Genomic DNA, 24,202 nt, shown 5'->3' with positions numbered 1-24,202 from the left:
GATGGATTCATACAAACCTTGAGGCCCATTCATACAAACTGTAACTGATAAAAGCCTCAGCTTTTGATTATTGATTCTTGACTTTAATGATAGTTATGATGACTCAGATTGACTAAAAATAAAAGGTCACATGATGCCTCCCCTTTTCTTCAACGCTCAGAAAACTTTAACCTTCTTCATCTGCTATTTTGCAAGTTTTCTGCAACATGCTGCGGTCCTTTCATTGTTGTTGTTTATCACTTCTGAAAAACACTTTGTCAGACCCCAGAGAACTTTAACAGGGCTTGAAATGCTAAAGACCTGCACGTCTCACAGAGTAAATGGGACCAGCTGTTGTAACACCTTGTTGTAGCACTTAATTGTCAAATTTGACATTTTCAGGTTATTTCATCCTGTGAATCTCAAAGCAGGAGCGAGACATTGCTTGTGCTTTGTAGTCAGCAAATGTGGAGTGTTTTTTTCACGATGATACAAGAGTTAGCACTTAATAGACTGACATCGTGTAGAGCCTCCCCATCCATCATGGCTTAATACTGCAGCACAGACTCATTACCGTGTGAGATTGTACCAAAGTACAGACCAGGGATGTTTTTTTATAGATAGGGAGGAAATTGAACTCTGCAATTATGCAAATGAGAGGTCGTCTGAAAGTAAGTTTAGTTTCATGTGGAGGAAAACGTGTTGGCGTCGTCGGGGCTGAGCCGGGACAGACGTGATTCCTCAGAAAGGTTAAAGGGCAACACTTTACTTTAAGCCCCCCTATTTATCAACTTCCAGCATGATTTAAACACTTTATACATTGTTTGTAACACTCTGTAATGTAGTTGTAATCAGCTGTCATGATATAAGTCAATCGTATTTTTGTAAAACAAAGCCCCAGCAAAAATTGTCCAGATATATCAATATCTGCGTCTATGTTTTCACGCTGATATGAATTAAATATGATGTATTACAGAAAGTAATGCAGAGAAAGGTTCTTGGGATAATTTTTAATTATTAAATTTGGAGTGAAGTTTACTTTTTCAGCGCACTGATGTCTTTTAGGAGTTCATTGTTAAACAGTAAAATATCCTGCCTCCATTACGTACATATGTTTGACGCAAGGGTTTTATGTATATATTCTGTGTGTATATAACAATATATCTATATCTATCAAAAGTTTTTCACACCCTAATATTGGTATTAATATCGGCTCCAAGCATCCAGTATCAGTTGAGCTCCTAGAGTAAAAATGTTTGAAAAACGACGAGTATTTGTTTTGCATATTTTGTTGAGTTGTGTAATTACATAATTTCAAATGTTTTAAACCCCAAATAATCCAAAAGTTTACTCAAGGTGTGTTTCGTTTTGGTCACCTGTCGCTATAACTTTTGAGGAAGGAAGCTGGCGAACGTGACTAAACGTAAGTCACATCACATAGATTTTCATCAGCTATGGTGGTTGTTAAACAATGAACTCCCACAATCCAGTGCTACCTTATGACGTCATTAAACTACATCTTTTGTTTTCATGGTTTTGAATGAGAGACCCCTAGTGGCAGAAATGATGTACTGTGCATGTAATGAATGACTGATAACACAACATAACATTGTTGTAATAAACATGAGTAAAACCTTGACTGTTATGTAACATTTATTAACTGTTCATACCCTCGTACAATCATTTACAGACGAGTTTAAAATGTTTTATTAATGTGTTCAAACTCATGAAGACACGTTGAGCTTCAAGGGTCATAGTTTACTAAAAAAAAGAACTACTCGTTGCCTACTTGCTAGATAGATTACAGAGCTTTCAGCTGCATTCAGTTGCCTTCATCTGCATTCATACAGAGTGGAGGAATTTATGAATAATTCAGTCCTTCATTAATAGTTATAAATATAATGATCCCTCATTAAAGATATATGTATACTTAATAAAATAAATTCAGTAAAAATGAATATATGTCATATTTACATAATCATGAAGATGTTCAGGAACTTTATATTATTACAGCTATGATATAATGCCAGTAATTAACTGCTCATACCAATTATTGATGCATCACAGGAGTTGTTTAAAAAAACATTAAAATGTCCCTAAATCCGCGAACAGCTTATTGTTAATGATTGTAATTATTTTTTAGATATGCCCTATAAATACCTACTTGTAGGGGTTATCATTGAGGGTGCACTGTAGGATAAAACTAAAGGCTGTTTTCTGCAAGGATGTCAAAAAATGTTTGACGGATAAATAAACCTGTATTTTCATCTACGGAGAGGTCCGTCTGGTTTTTAGTGATTCCTTTGAAACACCCTCATCCAAAACCTTCGATATTATATTTCAGCTGAATCGCACCAGCTCCGTCTGCTTTCCTTTCTTTTGGAGAATGGGGGGTGTAATCACTTCACAAAACCCAGGAAACAGGTCGATGGGATGAATACGATCAGAAGGAGGAGGAGGAGGGATAATGTGGTATAGTTTTCAGTGATAAAAAGAAAACCCTGAAATCTTTTAAGTCCCTCATAAGACCACTTTCCACCATTACAATTTACCGGCATTTAATGGTGAAGAACCTTTGTACAAACATATGGAGATAATTGCCTGTATGCCAGTGGGCCTGATGGGACCTGCTGAGTGCTGCTGGCTCTCTCAGATCAAACTACATTCCCTGCCCTCCCATTATAAAATGCCCGGGGCGTTTACAAAGCCAGATTGGCAGCTATATGGATCCATGATTCAACTTGTCTGTGTTGCAATAGTCATCACACAGGAAATGAGTGACGACCTTCACAGTGAGAGAAGCGCTGCATGTGGTTAAGAGTAAGTTGCAGATAGGACTGATGAGTAAGTGGACAGTGACTAAAAAATAATAAGGCAAGAACCGACTCGCCAAAGCTGCAACCAATATCCTTATTGATTTTACTATTTCTGCTACTAATTTAATTCGATTAGCTTTAAATGCTACAAAGATGAACACTGTTTTTTTTGTCAACCAATTAGTTTTACTATTTAGTCAAAAGACAAGAAAAGAATGAATTCATTAATAGAGAGGTAATGGTTTTCACTGTTGCAGCCCCAGATTAATGTATATTCTGTCAAGAAAACCAGGTGAAATTTTAAAATTTTAATTAAATCACTGTTGGTACCTACTGTTAGATATTTTGACCTTAGAACTCTCTTTTGCATGGTCTCATGTTGCAAAAGCAGAGACCTTAGGGTTAAGCTCTCCTAAGTCTCTTAAGTCTCTTAGTTGATGTATCTCTTGCCACAAGAGGGGGGGTAGCTGGGTTTGGAGTGGGGTGGGGGGTTGTGGGGTGGAGCAAACGAGGGATAACTGCTAATTGTTGGCATTTAGTTGTGTAGATATACGTGCATGCATGTGTACTTGTGTTCACACACACAAGGATGTATATGAATTAAGACCTTGTTCTCGTAGATGCAGGTACATATCTGTGAACTGCTTGTACACATGTTCCAAGTAAAGGTATACATGGATATGCATGCTTGTATATTATTTTCATTTGTATGTTAGTTAATCTTATGTACAAGATACCATAAATTAATTTTATGTGACTTTATGTTACTTCAAAAGCATATATGGGTATTTGTACACACTCTTTTTGTTAACATGACTTGATAAAAAAAAATTGTTCACAAAAAAAAGAAAACCTGGTGAAATTATAAATTGTGTTTTGGCCTTCCACTATTTTTTTATTTTTTTTTTGTACCTTTACAAATATTAAGTTGCGTATTAGATCTGTTTATCAAACTTTAAAGGTGCAAACAGCAATTCTAGAAAAGGTTGTTGATTGCTGAGTTTCATTCGCAGGTTGTCAAACAATGACGCTTTGGGTTGGTATAGTTGGGCCGGCTACCAACCCAAAGCGTCATTGTTTGACAACCTGCGATCAATTTTTTTACATTTTGCATCTTGCAAGAGTTGTGACTAATATACAGTATTTTTCTGGGGTCAGGATGATCATTGATTAATCAGCCTGAGCTACACTGTTACCAACAGTAACAGCTAGCATTCATCTGTAGTCCCTGGTCAGGTCTAAAGTTGGCAACCTAAAATCAAGAAACAAGTTTTTGTGTGAAGCACGTCACGTTTTATCCTAATCAGCTGTCAGACGAGGCAAAATAGAAGTGACCTGAGTGTAACTCCAGCTCATTGAGTGTGTACATAGCTCGTTGTTGCTCTCTTATATCATAAAGTTAATTACTGAATGTAAACAAAATGACAGTGGGGGATGTAATCATAGAATGATTGATAGCAGTGATTGCAGTCACTGCTATCAGTGGATAAAATCTATCACTAAACTATAAATCAAACTCTACGTCACAGATACCTATAGGAGGACTACCATTAATGTCTTAGGTCACTTGTCAACAGTAAAGATATAATGAACAGTAAACTGTAAATACGAGCTAAAGAAAAACGTGTCTCAAAGACCATTCAAAAGTGATGCACAGTCATGATCACATGGGTGGCAAACATGAAGCAGTAAAACCTCCCTGAGTTGCGTTTAAAACTGTGTGTGTGGGTCTGCTGTAGATTTCCACATTATTGAGTTTCCAGCAGAGAATGACGACTCAGTCAGACTTCATTGACAGACGGAGGTAGTGGAGATGAGGAATGAAAAATGCTCTTCTCAGTCTATCCTGGGAGCCATGGGGGTGTTGAAATGTGATCCAGGAAGCTGGAGCTGAACATGTGGCTGCAGGTTGCTGCCTGGAACATGCACCAGGTGGGAGGTGTGAGAGTGTGTGTGATCATGTGGGTGTAAGTGAGATGTGTGTGTGTGTGTGTGTGTGTGTGTGTGTGTGTGTGTGTGTGTGTGTGTGTGTGTGTGTGTGTGAGCTGACCTCAGTAGCAGCAGTAATGGCCTGAGGTTTCTGCCCTGCAGCACTGGATGTTTGGATGAAAACAGGAACGTTTCTTTTCAGTGTCAGTTTCAGGTTCAGTTAATTGACTTTGAAGAAACTAAGTTGACATGTCAGTTTTGCAGCAGAATCAGAAAAAGCGGTTTTCCACAAGTGGCAACAATTCACAGCAGTGTTAAATTTTATAAATACTTGCAGGTCAGTAGTCAGTTGCAGGCGTGACGGACTTGGTTGAAAGTTTTCAGTTTAGGAAAAGAGAATGAATACTGTACAGTTTGTTCTTTATAATCTCACTCACCGGGTGTGTCTGTGGGTATACGTCTCCATTGGGCGCCTTTTTCAGGCGACATTCTCCTCCATTCAGTATCGGCATATTACTCCTTCCATCCATCCATCCGTCCATTTTCTTACACTTGTCAGGTGTTGTGTCATGGCGGCAGAAGGCTAAGCAGGTTATTTCAGACGTCCCTCTTTCCAGCTCCTTCTGAGGGTTCCCAAGGAGTTCCCAGGCCAGATAAGATATGTTAGCCCTCCAGCAAGTTCTCGGTCTGCACTGGGGTCTCCTCCCAGTTGGTTGTGCCCAGAAAACCTCCAAAGGGAGGTGCCCAGGAGATATCCTAGTCAGATTCCCAAAACACATCAGCTGACTCCTTCCCATCTGAGCTGCACGCTAAAAAATAGCTGATTATCCTAACCCTGAATTGGTCGGTCACGTAAGTAACGTGAACAACCTGTTACCTTTTTTTTTGCAGGGATTTAGACATTTTAATGTCAGTGATCGCCACCCAACAAAACAGGTCCCCCCCCCCCAATACATCCTGTATCCTGGGTTCAGCAGGGTTAGTTCTTTTGGATACAAATTGTAATTCACAGCCCATTTTCCATATGGTTCGAATAAAGTCTAGCATGCAATCTAGGTGCAGCTCCACAGTACCTACCTCTGTTTGCAGTGTATGAGACGAGTATTAACGAGTGTGATGATGAGGCCAGTAATGCTGATTTGTGGGGTTCATTACATGTCTGCCACAGCGTTCATTAGATTCAAATGAAATTCATTATATTTCTGTGTTTTCAATCAGAGTGTAATCCATCCTCATCTCAAACTCAATATCACCCTCCTCTAGCTGCTGATTTGCTTTATTTCAGAAACACTTCATGTGCAAATATTTGTGGAGGGATTTCTCTTATGAGCTATGATGTTGCCAAATAGTGTTCAATGCTGGAGCAAATTACACAGAGCTCTGGGTCATCTGTAATTTCTTTCAATAAGACTAATGGGTGATCAATTTTTAATACATATTTTAATTCATCTTTAAACATTAGTTATGTGTTTTGGGTACAGCTAATAGTCAAGTATATGGGCAACAGTAGATATTTGGCAGGGAAATTGTATCAAAATCAAATCATATCACCAGGTATAAATCCTTGAACAGATAAATAGATTTAATTTCTGCACTGCCTTTTATCATATTTATCAGAATCAAAATGATCTGTTGTGAGGTACGGTTCATGTGGGACAATTTCAGATTGGTAGCTTGTGTATTAGCTATATCATCTTCCTCCATTTCTGCTGTGTTGAAGTCTTGATCATTTTCTGCATAGACAATGTTAGGTGATTTACATCCTGTGTTGTTGCTCCATAAGGCTTGGGTGGACTGAGCGAATCATAACTAAAACTCAGAGATACAAACCTGTGTGCATTAAAGCTGCAACGATGAGCAGATTGTATTCGATTAGTTGACTGAAAGACAATTAATTTCCAGCTATTTTGGTTATTGAAATATTTGCTGGTTCTTGCTTCTTAAATGTGAGGATTTGCTGCTGTAAATGTAGAGTTATGAAGATGTTGCTTTGGTCTCTGGGAAACTGTGATAAAAATGTTTCTCATTTTTGTGACATTTGATAGATTAGGCCTAATCGATTAATTGTGACAAGCTGCACTTTAAGATTATATTCAATAGAAAACTGATAAAACACACTGACTTTATTTTTTTATTTTATTTGTTTATTTGACAGGGACAGTGCATAGCTTCTTACCTGTACCAGAGTTAGCTATGAGCTAATTTACATCTGTAGTCCCTGGGCAGGAGACAGAGACAACATCTCTCTATTAAAAAAATGAGCGTTAGTAGTAAGTATAATTAAAAAACAGTAACAAGAAACTTAAGTATTTAGTGTGTCATTCCACCTGAACCACAGACAGAAAGTCCTGTTTTGCACTGATGTGTGAATCTTCACTGGCCTCACGATTCGATTCAGCTGTCAACGATTTGAAATGCAAAACTATTCTTGATGCAGCTCAGCGTATGGCATCCTCAGTGATCTATATTACTGCACATGGCTACCTTTTCATCGTTTAAATTCCCCTTTTATTCAGGAAATCCTTCCAATTACCAGACAACCGCAGTCCACAAAATAAGAGCTGCATCTTTTCAATACATAAACATTACAAAAACAAAACATTTATTCACCTGCAGTGCTTTACATGTTTGTTGTAATCTACAATAATATTGTTTTCAGCTTTAGGATAAGGCATTTATTGACTCTGCTGCACACGCTTCTCTCAGAGTTGGACTGCAAAGTTGACAGCGCCTCCTCAGATCTTGGCTGATTAGCTGGGCTTGCTGTAACAGCTATTATTTATGGCTGTGATTAGTAATCGTTGTGGGGCAGAAGTCACGCTCAGCGTGGGTCTCATCCAGTTCCTGCTTTCCAGCAAGTTCATAAAGCCCGACATGTGCCCCGAGATTTCTGTTTTACTCAGAGTTTTTTTTATCACTCTCAGATGATCTCTGCCTCCCTCCGACATACCTCCTACATAAATAACGTTAGCCTAATGTCCGCCTTCAATTCAAAGCATGGGAGCAACGTCGTGACGTAACTTTATTGTCCAGTTGAGGCCGGACAATCAGCATAAGCTGCAGACTATCGATTATGTTCTGCAATGCATCTTATAGTTGAGAAATTTCCACACCTCTACTCTTGGAGAAGAACCTGGATTGCATTGCTTAATCCCTCCTTGAGACATATGAATTCAGACAGATTTGCTCTGTCCACAGGGATAAGCATTTTAAAGTGTTTTCCAAAGACAAAATCCATGTTAGACCTATGATTATCACACCGAGGATTACGCTCCACCTCATTATGCGAATCCTGTAGATCCATATCTCTGAGACGGAGATCAATGTGAGATTTAATGTATGTGCACGTATTCTAATCTAGGAGCCGGACGCAGTGTCAAACAAAATAAACAGTCCACATCTGCATGCATTCATGCAGTGAGACCTGCAATCTGTGAGATATCTCTATGGACCTTTTGGAGTAAAGACAAAAACCTGAGGTTCCACATTTGAAGTGTCCCTGGCTTAAAATAGGACCTAGCCCCAGGACTAAATTATGCTAACACTATTGTAATCTTGCCTCGCAGATGAAGAAGATAACATCCCAAGTAGTGACCCTGACTGTAGTAATCTGATTATCTGTCACCAAGTGCCCTGACTGGAGATAAAAACCCCACATACCTGTCACCCTCCACTGAAATCCCCAGCGCCAGTCTACCTGGAGACACACACCTGAACTTTGAGTACATCATTTACACAGGGAGAACTGTTTTCATAAACCCATATCAATTGTGAGATATGTATGACACTGGTATTCATAACTTTGTGGCACAATATCAAGACATCTCTTGTCTTTCTCCTTTGTGTGTTGTTCACATATATTTAGACACCAGATATACAATGGGGTCAAAGGGTTTATTTTCTCTCATAATACTACCTGAACAGTTTATTTTTGCGGAGAAGTGAAAGAGGAAAAAGCGTGACAGAGATCTTTTCATCTGCAATCTCAGGGAGCGACATCTTTGCCCTCTAGATTGTTCTGTGCAGAATGCCTTCAGCTCTGGATGGGCTGTCAGAGTGGCAGTGAAGGGCAAAGTGTTCTGCCCTCCAGTTCTTTCTGCTGTCAGTTCTGGCTGTTATGAAATCCGAGCTGGCATGGTGTGGCTGTGCACAAACCGGGCACATGTTAGTTATTGTTTTTCCATGATTCTTGTGCACATTTGGACTTTGGGTTGCCATTAGAAAGCATAGAATTCCCTCAAGCGTGTGTCACACCTAAATTAAGGCCTTCTAACAGATTACAGGTTCTTTTTCTCTCTCTCCACCATTGGTTACTTGTATGCAGTTGTATTCATCCTAAAGGGCTTGATTTGTAAATTGCTTATTAATGGTTTTATGTGAAGACACTGATGATACAGAATCGCCTGTACTGTGTCCCTTGATTTGTGAATAGTGTTCAGAATGATGCCAAAATATGCCCACCATTAAATAACCAAATTAACAAATTTCAGCCGCTACAAGTAATCCTATTTTTTGCTTATTCTGGCAGCTCCTGTGGACAAAAGGAAATTTGAGCACTAGTGCCTCCTGTCAGTGATTCCTATGCATATATTTTACTCGGGCAGGCCGCCCAGGTATATTTGGCGACCCATTTCATCATTTTATACTTTTTGTTTTTTCATCCGCAATTGATAACTAGTGGATAATCTGCCATTCGATGCACGTTGGTTTTGATCAGCTACTGCTTGAGCATCAGCCTAGGGCCTAGATTCAGTTGTAATAGTAAATTTGTTGTTTTCACTATCAGTTACCGATGACCCAAAAACTGAATCTGCACACAGATAAACGGTTAGCTTAGCCACAGAGTTAAAATCAAATTTATCCCTCCAGGCATTTTGATAACATCAGTACTGCCATCTGAGCTACAACACTGAAGTATGAAAAACACTGATGAAAATATAGATTAGTTAAAAGAAGGATTACTGGAATATGACGAGACAATTTTCTCACCAGTGAATCTTCTTTGAAGGAAACTCAAAGACTTAGTTGCATTTGTAGTAAATGGATACTTTTAGATGTGTGAGTCTATCCATTTTGAACTAATTAATTAAACCTAAACAGAAAACCTAGCTTTAAAGAAAAGCTGGCATGTAATTAGGCATTTTAATGTAGTACAATAAATGTTTTATGAGAAGTATAATTGTTTGGAACGATCAAAGCTGTTTTCATCTGTTCAGTTTTACTGTGATTTAAACTCTGTGTGTCTGTTTGTGTCATTTCATGTTGCCGTTGTGGCCAAACGTTCCTCATAAAAAGAGATATTGCTATTCCACCAGTGTGCGATCTTGATCCTCTGCCGCTTATTAAAGCAGCAATTTTGTGGCTCATGCCTCCAGGGACTTCTAATGCACATACAGCAATCACCAGCACAGGCCTGCAGTACACATGCAGCCGTTAACACTAGGATCAGGACTGAACCACCCACTGTCTTCTGTATGATACCAAGTCATCAAACTACAAATCCCTCCTCATGGCTCTGTGATGACATAGGCTTAGAAGTAATAATTTTGAGGAGTATGTTTTGCTAGTATTTGGCCACCAAAGGAATAATTATGGGGAAGAGTTTCGGCTGCCACCTGTCTGACAAAAGGCTCGGAGGCAGCTTTCTGGTCCCAAAACAATGTGTTGTTTTACTTTGCCTTCTGGTTTTTTTGGTCATGGCAAGTTGGGACAGGAGTCAGATACCTCACCACAGGCCTTCCCTCTGCTGTTATGTCATTGTGTAATCTGTCCATTTTGTTGTCTTTGTGGAGCTTAGGGGAAATGATCTACGATGATCTATTTACAAAATAGCATAGGTATAAGAGTTATGTGTATTATGTGCCTTTCTGCAGATATAAAAGACTATTTACTTGTTTTTTTCCTAAAAGCTTCTCCTTATCCTGATTTATAGTATATAACATGACATTTATTGGTCTTTTTTTCTTTCCACTTCACAGGTCTTCGTGGAGGTATTAAAGATGGCAGCTTTTGGGAAAACTCTCCTTACTTTAGCAGCAGTCCTCCTGCACGTGCTGAGATGTCAGGCGGGAATTGGAAAAGGAAAAGACAGCTCGCCGCTGAGGTTCACGCACCATCTCTACAATGCCACCATCAACGAGAACTCTGCCCCGCGGACGTACATTGAGACGCCAGTGAAGATGGGCATCGAAGTGACAGATCTGTTCTGGGAAATCAACTACAACGTTGTCTCAGGCGATGACGACAGCCTTTTCCAAGCAGAGGCTGTTAAAGTTGGGGATTTCTGCTTTCTCAGGATCAAAACAAGGAGCAGTAATTCAGCACTCCTCAACAGGGAGGTCAGGGACACTTACACTCTCACTGTTGAGGCAACTGAAAGCACTTTTGACTTTCAGGCAAAGACAAAGGTGTTTGTCCAGGTGCTTGACACAAACGACCTAAAGCCTCTTTTCTATCCTGCCTCGTACAATGTGGCCATCAGGGAGGACACTCAACTTAAGTCAAGTGTGGTCAGGGTTAGTGCTACAGACGCCGATATTGGCAGCAACGCAGAGTTTTATTACTCTTTCACCAGCAGAGCTCATCCTTTTGTTGTCGACCCTTTCACGGGCACAGTCAGCCTCGTCAAGAAGCTCAATCACACCCGCTTGGCCAGATACGACCTTACTGTTTTAGCTGAGGACAGGACAAAGAAGATATCTGGTGTTCAGAAGTTTGGTAATGTTGCCAGGGTTACAGTAAATGTACAAAAGATGTCTACGGGGTCTCCGGTTATCACACCTCTCCCCGAACCCACAGTCTCCACGGACGGTAAAATAACTATCAATGTCCACGTGGAGGCAGGAGTTAAGCCTGTGGAATCCGTTAATATTGTTGGAGGGGATCCCCACAAGTGTTTTGAGATAATCCCCTTAGGGGTGCAGGGCAGTGACTTCCAAGTGATCTCTACAAAGAGGATTATCTGGTCTCAAACTCCTTTTGGACTGAATCTGTCCCTTCAAGCTAAAGACAGGAGCTTCCCGAGTTTACTCTCTCCAATTACACAGCTTTACCTTCCGGCCTATCATTATAGCCCATTGGCATTTTTTGAAGACACCTACATTGTCACACTGAGTGAGTTTTCACCTCCTAAAACTCATGTTGTCAAGGTTTCTGTCACCTCAGTACCTTCTAACGTTACCTTTAGTATCAAAAATAATCCAGACACCTATAAATTCAAGATAAATCCCAAAACAGGAATCATCGTCACAACAGAGAAGTTTGACTATGAGACAAAGAATCGTTATGAGTTTGATGTAGTGGCCAATCATGGTGAAGCCGAGACTCACATAGTGGTTGAGGTAACGGATGAAAATGACAACAGCCCACAGTTCAGCCGCCCCTCATATGAGGCCACACTGGATGAAAACTCCCCTGTTGGCAGCAGTGTTTTGAAAGTAGCCGCCACAGACAAAGATAAAGGCAAAAACGGCTTTGTGACTTACTCTATTGCCAACTCAGGCCCATTACCTTTCACGATAGACCCGTTTACAGGTGTCATATCGACCTCTGAACACTTGGATTACGAGCTGATGAAAAGACGGTATCACCTGACAGTTTGGGCGTCAGACAGCGGTGGCCCCTTCAGTCAGGTCAGCGAATGTCCCGTGACAATAACCCTGAACAACGTCAACGATAACATCCCTCTGTTTGAGAGGGTGGGCTGCAACACCACCGTACCTTTAGATTTACCCATAGGCCACACAATCGCTGAGCTGTCAGCTATCGATTCAGATGAGTTGCAGCAGCTGAGGTATGTCATCGAGTCAGGAAACGAGCTCCAAGTATTTGATATTGATCCTGTGTCAGGAGCCATCACCCTTAAGCAACCGATCCCCCTGCATGCAAATTCGTTCACTTTGGGAGTTGTAGCCACTGATGGGAAACATCCCTCCGAAGCTTCAGTTGTTAGAGTAACTGTCACTAACAGAGGTGATGATGCGACGGTCCGCTGCCAGGAAACAGGCATTTTCAAACAGCTGACTGATAAACTGATAGAGTCTATCAAACCTGTTTTAACTAGTCAAGAGGACGACACATTCTCTGATATTCACATCACCAACCGACATTCTCCAAAGTTTGACTTGAGCCTCCCGAGTTCAATTGACCTCAGTGAGAGCTTTCCACTGAACTCCACCGTCGTTCAGTTCAAGGCAACAGATGCTGACTCAGGGTTTAATAGTAAGCTGGTGTACGCCATATCAAGTGGAAACGAGGATGGCTGTTTCTCCATTGATACTTTCTCTGGTGACCTTGAGCTAGTTTGCCCATTAGACAGAGAGAGCAAAGAATTCTACATTTTGAACATCACTGTTTTTGATTTGGGAACTCCACAAACATCTGCATGGAAGTTCGTTGCAGTGAATGTCATCGACGTCAACGACAATCCTCCTGTTTTTGATCAGCCCCGATATGTGATACGTGTGCCTGAGAACACTGAGGTGGACTCCATTATTTTTACAGCTCATGCAGTAGATCTTGACGCAGATACGAGTGGTAATGTCCAATACTCCCTGCTGATGTCCACTGACATGTTTAGAATTGACGAAGAGACCGGTGAGGTCACGGTCACGGGTCGTTTGGATCGAGAAACCTTACCCAGGCATGATCTCCTGATCGAAGCCAGAGACCAAGCAAAGCTTGGCCCTCAGTTGTTCTCCACGATTGAACTTGTGGTGGTTTTGCAAGATGTAAACGACAACCCACCTAAGTTCGTACCCAAAGTTTACAAAATAAAAGTCCCAGAGGATGTACCTGTGGGAACCCTCCTTGTCTGGGTTGAGAGCGTTGACTTGGATCTGGGCAGCGGAGGCCTCGTTAGCTACAACCTCAAGAACACAGAGGGTGGAATCTTTCACCTTGACTCGTCCACGGGTGGCTTGACCCTGGAGAGGGAGCTTGACTTTGAGAGGCGGCCACTTTACAACCTCACAGTCCGAGCCGTCGATCACGGCCTCCCTCGCTCCCTCTCCTCCTCCTGTTTTGTGGAGATTCAGGTTCTGGATGTCAACGAGAACCTCCACAGGCCTGTGTTCTCAGAGTTTGTGTATGAAGCCGGAGTGATGGAGGACGCAGCAGTGGGGACATCAGTGGTCATGCTCACAGCTTCAGACAAGGATCTGGGCAGAGATGGAGTCGTCAGGTACCACATCCATGAAGGCTCAGGTCTTGGAGTGTTCACCATTGATGAGGAAACAGGTAAAAGCACTGTGTTGTTGCTATTTTGTAGTTTTAAGATGTCTGTTGATGTCTGTGATGTCTGTCAGACTGTCGCGGGGCTGGGTGTTGTCTTTTAGTATCCTTTAGTTTGGGGTATTGTTGTTAACAAGGGGAAAATGGGAAAATTGTTTTCATATCTCATTCTACACTGAGGCTCTTCATTAACATGTACAGGTGGAGGGCGAACTCTGGCTCAGATTGAATGTGAGAGGCTATCCTTAACAGTACGTTGGCCACAGGGAAACTGCCATCTGTAGTAGAAGTTACAGGAAGTGGAGCTTTGACTCAATTTTGGTCAGTTCAGGGCTTATTATCATTCTTAAGTTTTACAATGACATCATGTGCTTTTCTGCTCTGAGTTGAATTTTCTGAACTCAAGGCATTCTGCAAAAATGACGGGAACTTTGGTCGCCTAAAATTCTGTCTGATCGGGCCTTGGGCTAATAGAAATAGAAATGAAAGAAGATTTGTTGTTCTGTTGCTACATTGTTGTTGCCCTTTAAAAAATAGACAAACAGCCTAGACTTTATTCATAATTTTCTGCTGCACAACTAGCGAAGACTTCAGGAGATTACTGGTCCCGACCAAAAAATTGTATGAGCTTCTAAGAGGCTGGTTCTCCCCATTTCCAGTTTATGTGTCCAGCTGTGTTATCTGGCTGCTAGCGGTAGCTTCATATTTAGCTTAAAGACATGAGATTAGTATCAAACTTTTCCTTTAAAGAGATCAACAGAAGCCTATTTAATTCATGGCCAGTACTTCAGTATGGTGCCATTTGTGAAGTAGAGTATTAGGCAAACTAGTTCAATCTGTTTTTTGTGCTTATGTCTGAATTCCGAGTTTAAACGGCTCGTTACAGATCATATCTTTTACCACAAGACCTATTAGTGGCTTCTCGAGCTTTGGATCGTATAACACAATCTTCCTCAGCAGAAGCAGTTAGATGTACATAGTTTTCCTTTGCTTCCGATAAGATGAGACACGTGCTTGGTTGTACAACATGACATTTCCTTTGGGGTGGTTACAGCAGTTTTTCTATTTTCCCATCAGAATTTCCTTTGCAGAGGATACCCTGCAACCTCTCAGCATATCATAATGCATTCCATTAGTCTGCTGTTGCACTTAGGGCTCTGATAAAATCAGGCCAAATAGAGTTTGCTGTCATAATGGAACTGTGTTGAAATATGTCTCTTTTTCTGTGTTGCTGGTTTTTTAGCTCCCCCTCAGGGTATACAAATGTGAACAGCTTCTGAAGTAATCTGTGTTCAGAAAAGTCAGTCTTGCTTGTTCTTAGTACCCCAGCATACCATAAGTAACAGCTTCATCTATACCATGAGAATTTGAGTAAGTTTTGACAACACTAATGTGTCACCCATGTCTTGGGCGTCAATACAGACTTTTTAAAAATGCAAAGAGTCACCTTAAACGAAATGAAAGTCATGGTGATTGATAGATCCTCAAGGGTGGTTACAGTTATTAAAAATAAAGGTGATTATGCTGATAGGTAATTAATTCCTGAGGCACAGCCGCAGGTTTGAAACATGTTAATACTGGTGTGTGGTTCAAAAGTGAAAACATTGTTGCATCTGAACAGTTATTCCTCATTCCCTCCCTTTCTGCCTTAGGTGTGATTCGTACAACAGAGACGTTGGACCGAGAGACAATGCCTCACTACTGGCTTTCTGTCTATGTCACTGATTTGGGCACTGAACCTCTGATCGCCTGGACTCACGTCTTCCTGGAGGTCCTGGACGTTAACGATAATGCTCCAGAGCTCTCTCAGCCGGTGTATTTCGCTACCGTCCAGGAGAACATGGACAAGGTCAAGTCCATCGTCCAGGTGTCGGCCACAGACGCGGACACTTCCTCTGACGGGAAGCTTTCCTTCCAGATGTTAGAGTCTCATCGCACCTACTTCGATGTGGATCCCAAAACAGGTAATTAAGACTGTATAAGCTGAGACATTGTTGAATACAGAAATGCATTTCCATTATTCTATAATATTGGTCTCCTGTGGTATTGGAGGTTGATTGACAATACAGATAGTTGAAACACATAAATGTACCAATAAATATTCTGCTGGGGATCAACATAATTTGAAATGTTGCTCGTAGAGCGCAAAAGGCTATTTGAAAAATATAACTTCAGTTTGTTGTCTCGCCTGAACTTGTCTCATGGAAAACCCTACTGACTTTCTGTCTGTAAAAGTGGAAATACTTTATGTGGTGATCAAAATATATATTGACAGTTAATATTTCTTTATGTTGCAACTTTACACTTTTGGTTCAGTTTTACATGTTATGTTGTGACAGCGCTGTGCTTATGGTCTGGTAAGGTTAGGGCACAAAAAACACTTGTTAAGAGTGAGGAAAAGATCATGATTTGGCTTAAAATAGTTGATTTTTGATCGCCAAAAACACGACTCTAGATGTCCCGACTTCCAGTCAAAAATTTGCCACAAACACAGCTGGAAACTGTCCTCAGGTCTCCTTAAATAATCCATTGGTTTCACACTTACAAATGCCTGTAACTACGCCACCGTCCCTTGCACCTCCAGACATGAAAGTCAGGTCATAAACATGTAATGCGAAAATGATATGACGCGTTTTGTTGAAATGTCAGTATGTTGCATACTGAAGCCTATGACACTTGCAAATGTGAACAGATCAGTGGTTTGAAGAAATGTTAGCTGCCTACAGTTCAACTGAAATAGCACAAAAAATTGAGCCACTGGGCATCACAGCCCCTTTGGTGCTGAGCGTAGTTGAAGTAGGGGAAAAGTTGCTGAGGGAGTGGGAAGCAACTTATATTTCATATTTTAAATCATATTTTATTGGTAAAATAATAATCAGTCTTTTCTCATTTTATACTGAAGATGATCCTACAGAAATGGCACATATGGGCGATGGGTAACATTGCAAAGAAATTCTCCTAATTTCTACCTTTGACATAACATAACTTGAATTATGTTTTGAATAAAAACCATCTAAGCAGCTTCACCTTCAGCTTTGTGACAGTAAGTATAGACATTTGAATATTTAGTGTGTCTCTAAAACATGAGATGAAGCTTTTAGTGACGTAACATTCAGGCAGGCACTTACACAGCAACGCTGGGACATAGGAAGTAATTGGATCAGCCTGCACAGTGTATTCTTCCCATTTTACAAGCAGTTTGGACAGAAATACGGGCTGCTCGCTCCCTTGTGATTGATCTACATTTTCATTCAAACACCCCCTGTGACTATAAGACATCTGGAGGACTGCTGTTCTTTCTCTTTCACAAATTGTTTCGACATGTATGTCGCCATGTCCCCATGGCAGATTTACATTTTGATTCAGGAGTGTTGCTGCAGCTATAAAACCTGTGACAGCGAGTTATTTCCCACAAGACAGGTTGAAAAATAGTTGATATTTGCTAATGCACTGTTGCAAGTCTGAGCAGAGCCAGCCATGCAGAACCTGGGCGTGTCACTGAGACGACAGAGTTGAAAATTAAACTTCATAATGAGAGACTCCTTCAGAGGTCACTCACAAACTCATCCATGCGTGTTCTGAAAGGTTGTAGAGAAAAAACTTCGATAATAGAGTTAAAAAGGCCTGTAGCTCAGGTATGTGAGTGTTCATGTTTGACAGTTGCAACTGAGTCACCTGGTGTGGACTTTGATGTTGAGGCAAATTAGCGCAGCATTAGCTCTTAAGATGCAAGCTGCTACAAGCCCTGTCCTCTTCCAATAATCTCCAGGTACCTGTGGTGTTTGTCCACACCCTAAGGCCAGTATACCAGAGGATTACAGGCAGGGAGGGCCAGTTGTGTTGATAGACGTCACAAAGGCAGGGAGGACAGGAGGTGTTGAAACAGCCGGAGAGTGTCACATTAAAACAAGCTTTTTTTTTTGTATAAGCAGGTGTATTTGATATTTCATTACTCGTGCATTCAAGCACAGGATGAAATATGTTTTGTTGGAAAGGTTTATTGTGTCTGTGTGTGCTTTTTACACTCTGACGATTTCTCTCATGTCAAGTTTGACTGTAGACTGAGGTGTTTTGAATCTAGATGACCTAAATTTGTGTAGAAAGGCCTTCATATTGGCTCTCCATTAGCTTCCAAAAGTAAGTTTTCTATTGGTCAACATATAATAATTATAAGAATAAAATGTCATAAAAAAAAGTGAACTGATTACAAAGTAATACCGAGCACTTTATGAATGCTAGGACTAAATCTCTCTCGCTATTACTCATGATGTGTAACCAATCAACGAAAATTAGCGTGTCCACCCGGATGTCATGTTTCCATCACTGCCGATCAGAGCTGGAGCCGATTGACCGTGGGCCATGACTACTGCAGAGTCATTTGACTGAAAATGAATGCCGATTGTACCCTTTGTCACTGAAGACAAAAGCCAGTGTGATATATAATGTTCTTGTGGCTGAATGGAAGCAAAATCCTGGAGCTAGGTTCCTACATCTGGTAGAAAGACCAGATGTTCAACAATCAAACAAATGTAATGTCAAGTGTCCACATACTTTAGGCCATGTAGTTTAAACCAAAGAGGAATTTGCACACAAGGTACTAAAACTATTAAGAAGATATGTTGATGGAGTATCTGACCTTTTACTTGAAGGCAGCAATGCTCCTATTATAGTAACTGTCAGGAAAAACCATCAGACATTAACGAATACAAGAAAAACCTGACATCAGTGCTCCCTGATCAAAGAAATTAAATTAGGGAGAGTTGTGTTAACTTGGAGGACATAAACGTGCTGCTGAAACCTGATCTTTAGAACATGATCCACCTTCTGTTATTCTCACATATGAACCCACTGTTGCCAAAGTACAGTTCAGACTGACTGGTGTAGAAACCTCTCATGCCTCGACAGGATCAACATGACTCATGGCTGTATGCAGGTTTCTGACTAAGGTTTTATTCACCTGAAGCGTGTAAGTAATTTAGAATAGAACATACTGTAGAACTGTCTATCTGATTCAGCCTCGAAGAATTAAAGTTTCAGCAGACTTGGATGTGTGCTGATGTTCAATCTGTTTTGTTGTTGTCTGACTTTGATATCAGCTTTGTGCAGGAACAAGGGTGTGCTAATGAGGAACGTCTCACTCTTATGTTATTTAGGTGTAGGTTTCATTATGTGTTTCACCGAAAGATGTTGTTTGCAAGGCCAGGCAGGTCAGGAATGTGCCCAAATCATTAGCATTTCTCAACAGCAAATTCCTCAAAATATTTTCCAAGCCTCTACGATCCTGAAACTGATATAATGTGAAGCTTTCTGTTGTCGTCTTTATTTTTTACAATACCATTCACAAGTCAGAACATCTGGTTAGTCTGTTGATATTCTACAGTTTTCGTGTTGCCAACAATTTCACTAAAGAGACCGAAACCAACAATAAAATGATCTGCTAACTGTATCTGTATTGTCTATACATCAAAAAGCCTGATATATCTTCCTGCTGTGTATCATTGAACGATTTACATCTTCAGTAGGAACCAATGGGCTTTGAGGATAAGTGCCACAGAAAGAGAAGGAAAGTCAGTTAGTCTTGAGAGACAAATACAATTTTTAACAGCTAAAGATGGCATTGTCTTGTGTGTCACATTCGTCATCACAAATGAGCTGGAAAAACAGAGAACAGTAGAGAGCAGAAGATCAGACTGTATTCCGAAGTCTTTAAAACTTAATCAAAGAAATGTAATAACTTCCCCAAGCTGATAATGGAAGTTGCTGTTGTACACTTCTCATCAGGCATCTTACAAGGATCTGGTATCAACAAGGGAGCCAGTGACAATGTAATGGTGGTCACTCTTTTAATATATTTTACTTCAGTCTCTCCTTCAAACTCGTGCCAGACAACGTGGATTAAGTTAGCGTGTTCACCCAGGTGTAGTTTTCATCACAGCCAATCAGAGCCGGAGCCGATAAACAGCCATGACTACTCCAGAGTCATTTAACGCGGGAGTGAATGCCCATGTTACACATTCACTTTTAGAAGGCAAAAGCCAGAAGTTAAGAGGTGTTTGTGATTAGTTTGTTTTTGTCCAGTGTGAAGGTTGTTGGTTTTGATCTTTTCATGGGATTGACAATAAGAAGAAATAGAACAGCACCCTTATCCTTATTGCACACTTTTCCTTCAGGCTGTTTTGCTTCTCTCTCTATTAATCCGTGAAGTCTAACAGTTTTGGATAACTGAAACTCAAACTCGTATTTCTTCTCCTTAACTTGCGCCACGTCGAGCGAAGCTTTTTGCTCCACTCTGTTTGCGTCTTTTCTGCTGTGTTTTTAAACATTTGTCAAAGCTTTAAATTGACTTTTTGTTTCTGAACTCACCTTGAGAAAGTTTGTCCACACATAGTGATTACAAATGGTTGCGTTTATCAGTGCTAGTGAGTCGTACAAACGAGGCGGGGTGCTTTCTATCTTGGATCCAATCAGATAGTGATCCGATAATGGGGAGCACTTAAAGACCCAGGGGTGCCAGCTCGGTGGACTTGCTCTTGCAGTTAGTAATGAATAGGGCTATTTGCTGTTCTTTTCTGGGGTTTGTTTACACACACAGCTTAATTTGCATACATTTGTTATTGGGGGGGTAATTTTGTATTCTTAGCTAAAGAAAGAAATTCCCCTTCTAAACCAACCGAGGTGAATTTGGCGTTCTGCCTTGCAATCCTGATATGTTTGACTGACTCTTACTTTCTCTGTGAGCGGGAGAGTCTTCTTCCCTCATTGATATTGCTGAAATGTTGCTCAAAAATGCCGCATAATTTAAGAAGTCTCCCTTGACAACATAATTTAGACATGGTTCGGTGAGTAAATTAAAGACTACATAAAACAGTTTGGAAGTAGCCGCTGTGGAATAGCTGACTGTCAGTGAATGCAGAGAGAAGGATACGGAAACAAACAAACCGGGTCCTGACATGTCAGACAACAGTTTATCTTCACGTGATTTTGACAGCAGTCCGGCACGGCTGAGTGAAAACAGGCGACGGGGGAGAGACAAGGCTTTACCCCTGATTCCCATGTCTGTGCTAATGACAAAAACACACTTTCTAATGTGCCCCACCTGTCCTAATGATGTCCTCCCCGCAGGGCTTGTTTGCATTGTCGTAAAAGGCCTGAACGACCCTCAGCAGGGTCTTTCACTTCACTTGGGTCCCTCAGCTCAGTCTACAGAGAGCAGCTCCCACACCTTCTCATGACTGCCTCCTTCACTCGGTCCTGACAAATGAACCCTGACAGGTTTTTCTCCCCAAATCACACAAATCTTAAGTGACTCCTAGTGGATCGTAGGGATTTCTTCCTTCAGTGTTTTTACTTTTTCCAGAAATATTGCTTTCTGCTGACCTATCTAGCAGCAGCAGCACAGACACACTTTCTCTTTTAGGCTGTGTTTGATTGATTTGATTTCCAATGATACTAATATTGCTACTTGCACTAGCACTTGTTTTGATTTTCTAACATAAATAAGCTCAATTAATTAAGCTGTAATTATGCTTTAGCCACCAGTGTCAGTGTTGCTTAAATTTTGACATCTGTCCTGGACACACTATGTAGTTTAAACAAGACTACTGTCTGCATTTGTGTCAGTTTTGGCCCTGAATCTCTCAGGTTTCCTGCCCGTCCTTGCAGTTAACGGGATAGAAAATATCTAAACTACTGAGTAATACCATCTGTAGTAGTGGAAGAGGCAGTCACTCCCCTGATTAAGTAAAAGTAGTGATTCAACAGAATCGGATTACTCTGTTGCAAGTGAAAGTTCTGCTTTCAGATTTTTACTTGATAGTACAGAAGTACTGCAGAATTTTCATAAACAAAAGTCAGAGTACTCACAATGCATAGAAGCCCCTTTAAGTAGTTTAGTATTAGTTAGGTGGTTGCAGTATAAATAATTTTAAACTACTATATGCGAGCAATGCCCCTATAAAGTTTAAATTTAACACTTTCTTCATTTTCTTCTTATGAACAGATAATCGAAACAACTTTCAGCTTTTACAAGTTAATCGTATGTGATGGATTTTAAATTTTAATCTGCAAAGTACTGTGAAATAACTTACTATGAAACTGTTTAAAAAGTTCACTGCTTTCCTCTAGAATGTACTCAAGTGTAAACAATGTAGTGTAAACTGGAAGCACTACATGTGCCTTTTCAGTTGCTCTTGAGTACAGGTACTGTGCTGCCATGCAGTGTTGAGGCTAATATATACAAATTCTTTGAAACAGACACCACTATGCAGTGAATAAATACGTAATTCCTACTTTTAGCCTTTTAAGGGGTATATTGTTTTCTTCAAATAGACAGACATGGGGATGTATCGTTAGACGATTGTCTTGCAATGTATCGATGTGATCAGAATCCCGATATTGTGATACTATTGTTATCGTAGGTGGCCTATAGTGATTGAATCGGATCGCTAGTTACTCTGCAATTCCCACCCTTAATGTCAGAAGTCACATCCCAGCCTCGGCATGCCAGCTTACTCTTTTTACACAGACACTGATTGAGCACTGTCACTATGTTCACTGCCAGCTCAGAGGTCACCCCCCCATTCTGTCTTCAAACCTTTTAAAACAGAATGATGATGCAGAATAGGGACACAACGTTCCTGCTGTGAACAGGCTGTGTCAAAGGGGCTTTCTAAAGCTCAACACCTCCATCACTGCTGACGCAGAGGTGATCTGTGTAGTTAAGCATTAAGAATGAACAGTAGAGGAAAGAATTTGCATTGTACTTGGAGTTCTGCCCATTTTTCACACCTCTGCACACCTGGCCTTCAGCCGAACAGAACTCAGCAATCAGAAACGATGACACGTGTGCCACTGTTATAGTTAAAAATGGTTGTTTGTCGGCGACTGACTTTCGGATGTTACTGTTTCTGTTGACAGATTTATTTCCCCTGCAACTGAATTCCTCAACTTCTTCCCAGACGAACAATAAATAAACCCATCTCGCGCAGACGTCTTTTTATTGTCCATTATTGACACAATCCCACCTACATAGTTACATTTTCAAGAAACCCTTCAGCCTAAGTGTCGGGTTTTGCTTGAACAGAACTAGTTCATGACGTTCAATGTTGTCCAGTCACGTAAATTTGGAAATAACAGAGAACATTTTCAGCCAGTCCTCGCCATTCAGAACAGCTATTTGTTTTTCAGACGTGGTCTGAAGGCACTTTGTATAAACTATTGTTTTTCAAGCATATTTTGTTCCTAAATCCATCCCGGATATCAATACAATCTTCACCTGTAGATATCCTGGGAGCTTTTTAATACCACCTTCAAAAACAAACTTTTACTGTGCTAGTGTATTGATGCACTGGTGCATAATCAATTCACAGTGCTTTAAAAGTTGATCATTAAACAGTACAGATATAAAAAGTAAAACCACTGGAAACGAATGTACACAAAATATAAAAACTATAAAAACAATACAATCAATGAAATACAATAAACAAAATAAATGAAATTAAGTAAAGCAAGACTGTGATAAAAATTATGTTTTATAGCCGTTAAACACAAAGCAATGAGTTAAGTTTTCAGGTTACTTTGAAACATAAACCCCTTAATGGCAATGATCTGTCCATATATATACATTTTATAAGTGAAAATGTTGAACTTTATTTCAATCCTCTTTACGATCACCTAATGTGAATTTAATGTCTGAGGGGCTATAGGTTGATACTATGAAACCAGATGTTCATTATTTCAAAAGCTGGGGAGCAGATGTTCATAAAACTATAATCACTTCACACCAACAATAAACACAGGGTTATCCTCAGTGTTTGCGCTGGTGTGAAACGGATAAACACACACAAACACACTTCTCCACCTGACCCCTGTTATTATGCCGCCAGCAGCATTAGCAGCCTTCTCCCCTGCCAGTGTGTCTCTGATGTCCCTATTAGAGCTAATAGCTGCCCTAAAACACTTCACTTAATTTATTTAGATTAGACGAGACGAGGTCAAAAACCTGACTGGGAAATTGACTCACAGCGCCAAAAAAGAAAAAAGAGAGAAAGAGATTGGACAGAGCAAAATTGAACAAAATACTGTGAAACAAAGTGGGACCCTCAAACACAAAGTGTCTTCATTAAAAAATAAGGTTAATGATGATATATTTATGGAGCTTAAAATTAACCCCAACTCTTAAAAAATAGATGTCCTTGATGAAAACATTATTTTTAACTAATGGATTAGTTGTATGTGTAGATTAGTTT

General features: G+C 40.4%; 1 protein-coding gene across 1 annotated transcript in view; it reads left to right on the top strand.

Moving 5' to 3' along the window:
* Positions 1 to 10,723: 10,723 nt before the first annotated feature.
* The window catches only part of fat2 (FAT atypical cadherin 2), a 105,983-nt gene continuing 92,504 nt past the window's right edge, over positions 10,724 to 24,202 (top strand). Inside the window, exons 1-2 of the mRNA XM_073487361.1 lie at positions 10,724 to 13,961; positions 15,608 to 15,919. Of these exons, the coding sequence (XP_073343462.1) occupies positions 10,724 to 13,961; positions 15,608 to 15,919 (3,550 nt within the window). The remainder of the gene's footprint in view (positions 13,962 to 15,607; positions 15,920 to 24,202) is intronic.

This window comes from Pagrus major, chromosome 18 (genome assembly GCF_040436345.1).
Source record: "Pagrus major chromosome 18, Pma_NU_1.0".
NCBI lineage: Eukaryota > Metazoa > Chordata > Actinopteri > Spariformes > Sparidae > Pagrus > Pagrus major.
This window is presented reverse-complemented; position numbering and strand designations above follow the sequence as displayed.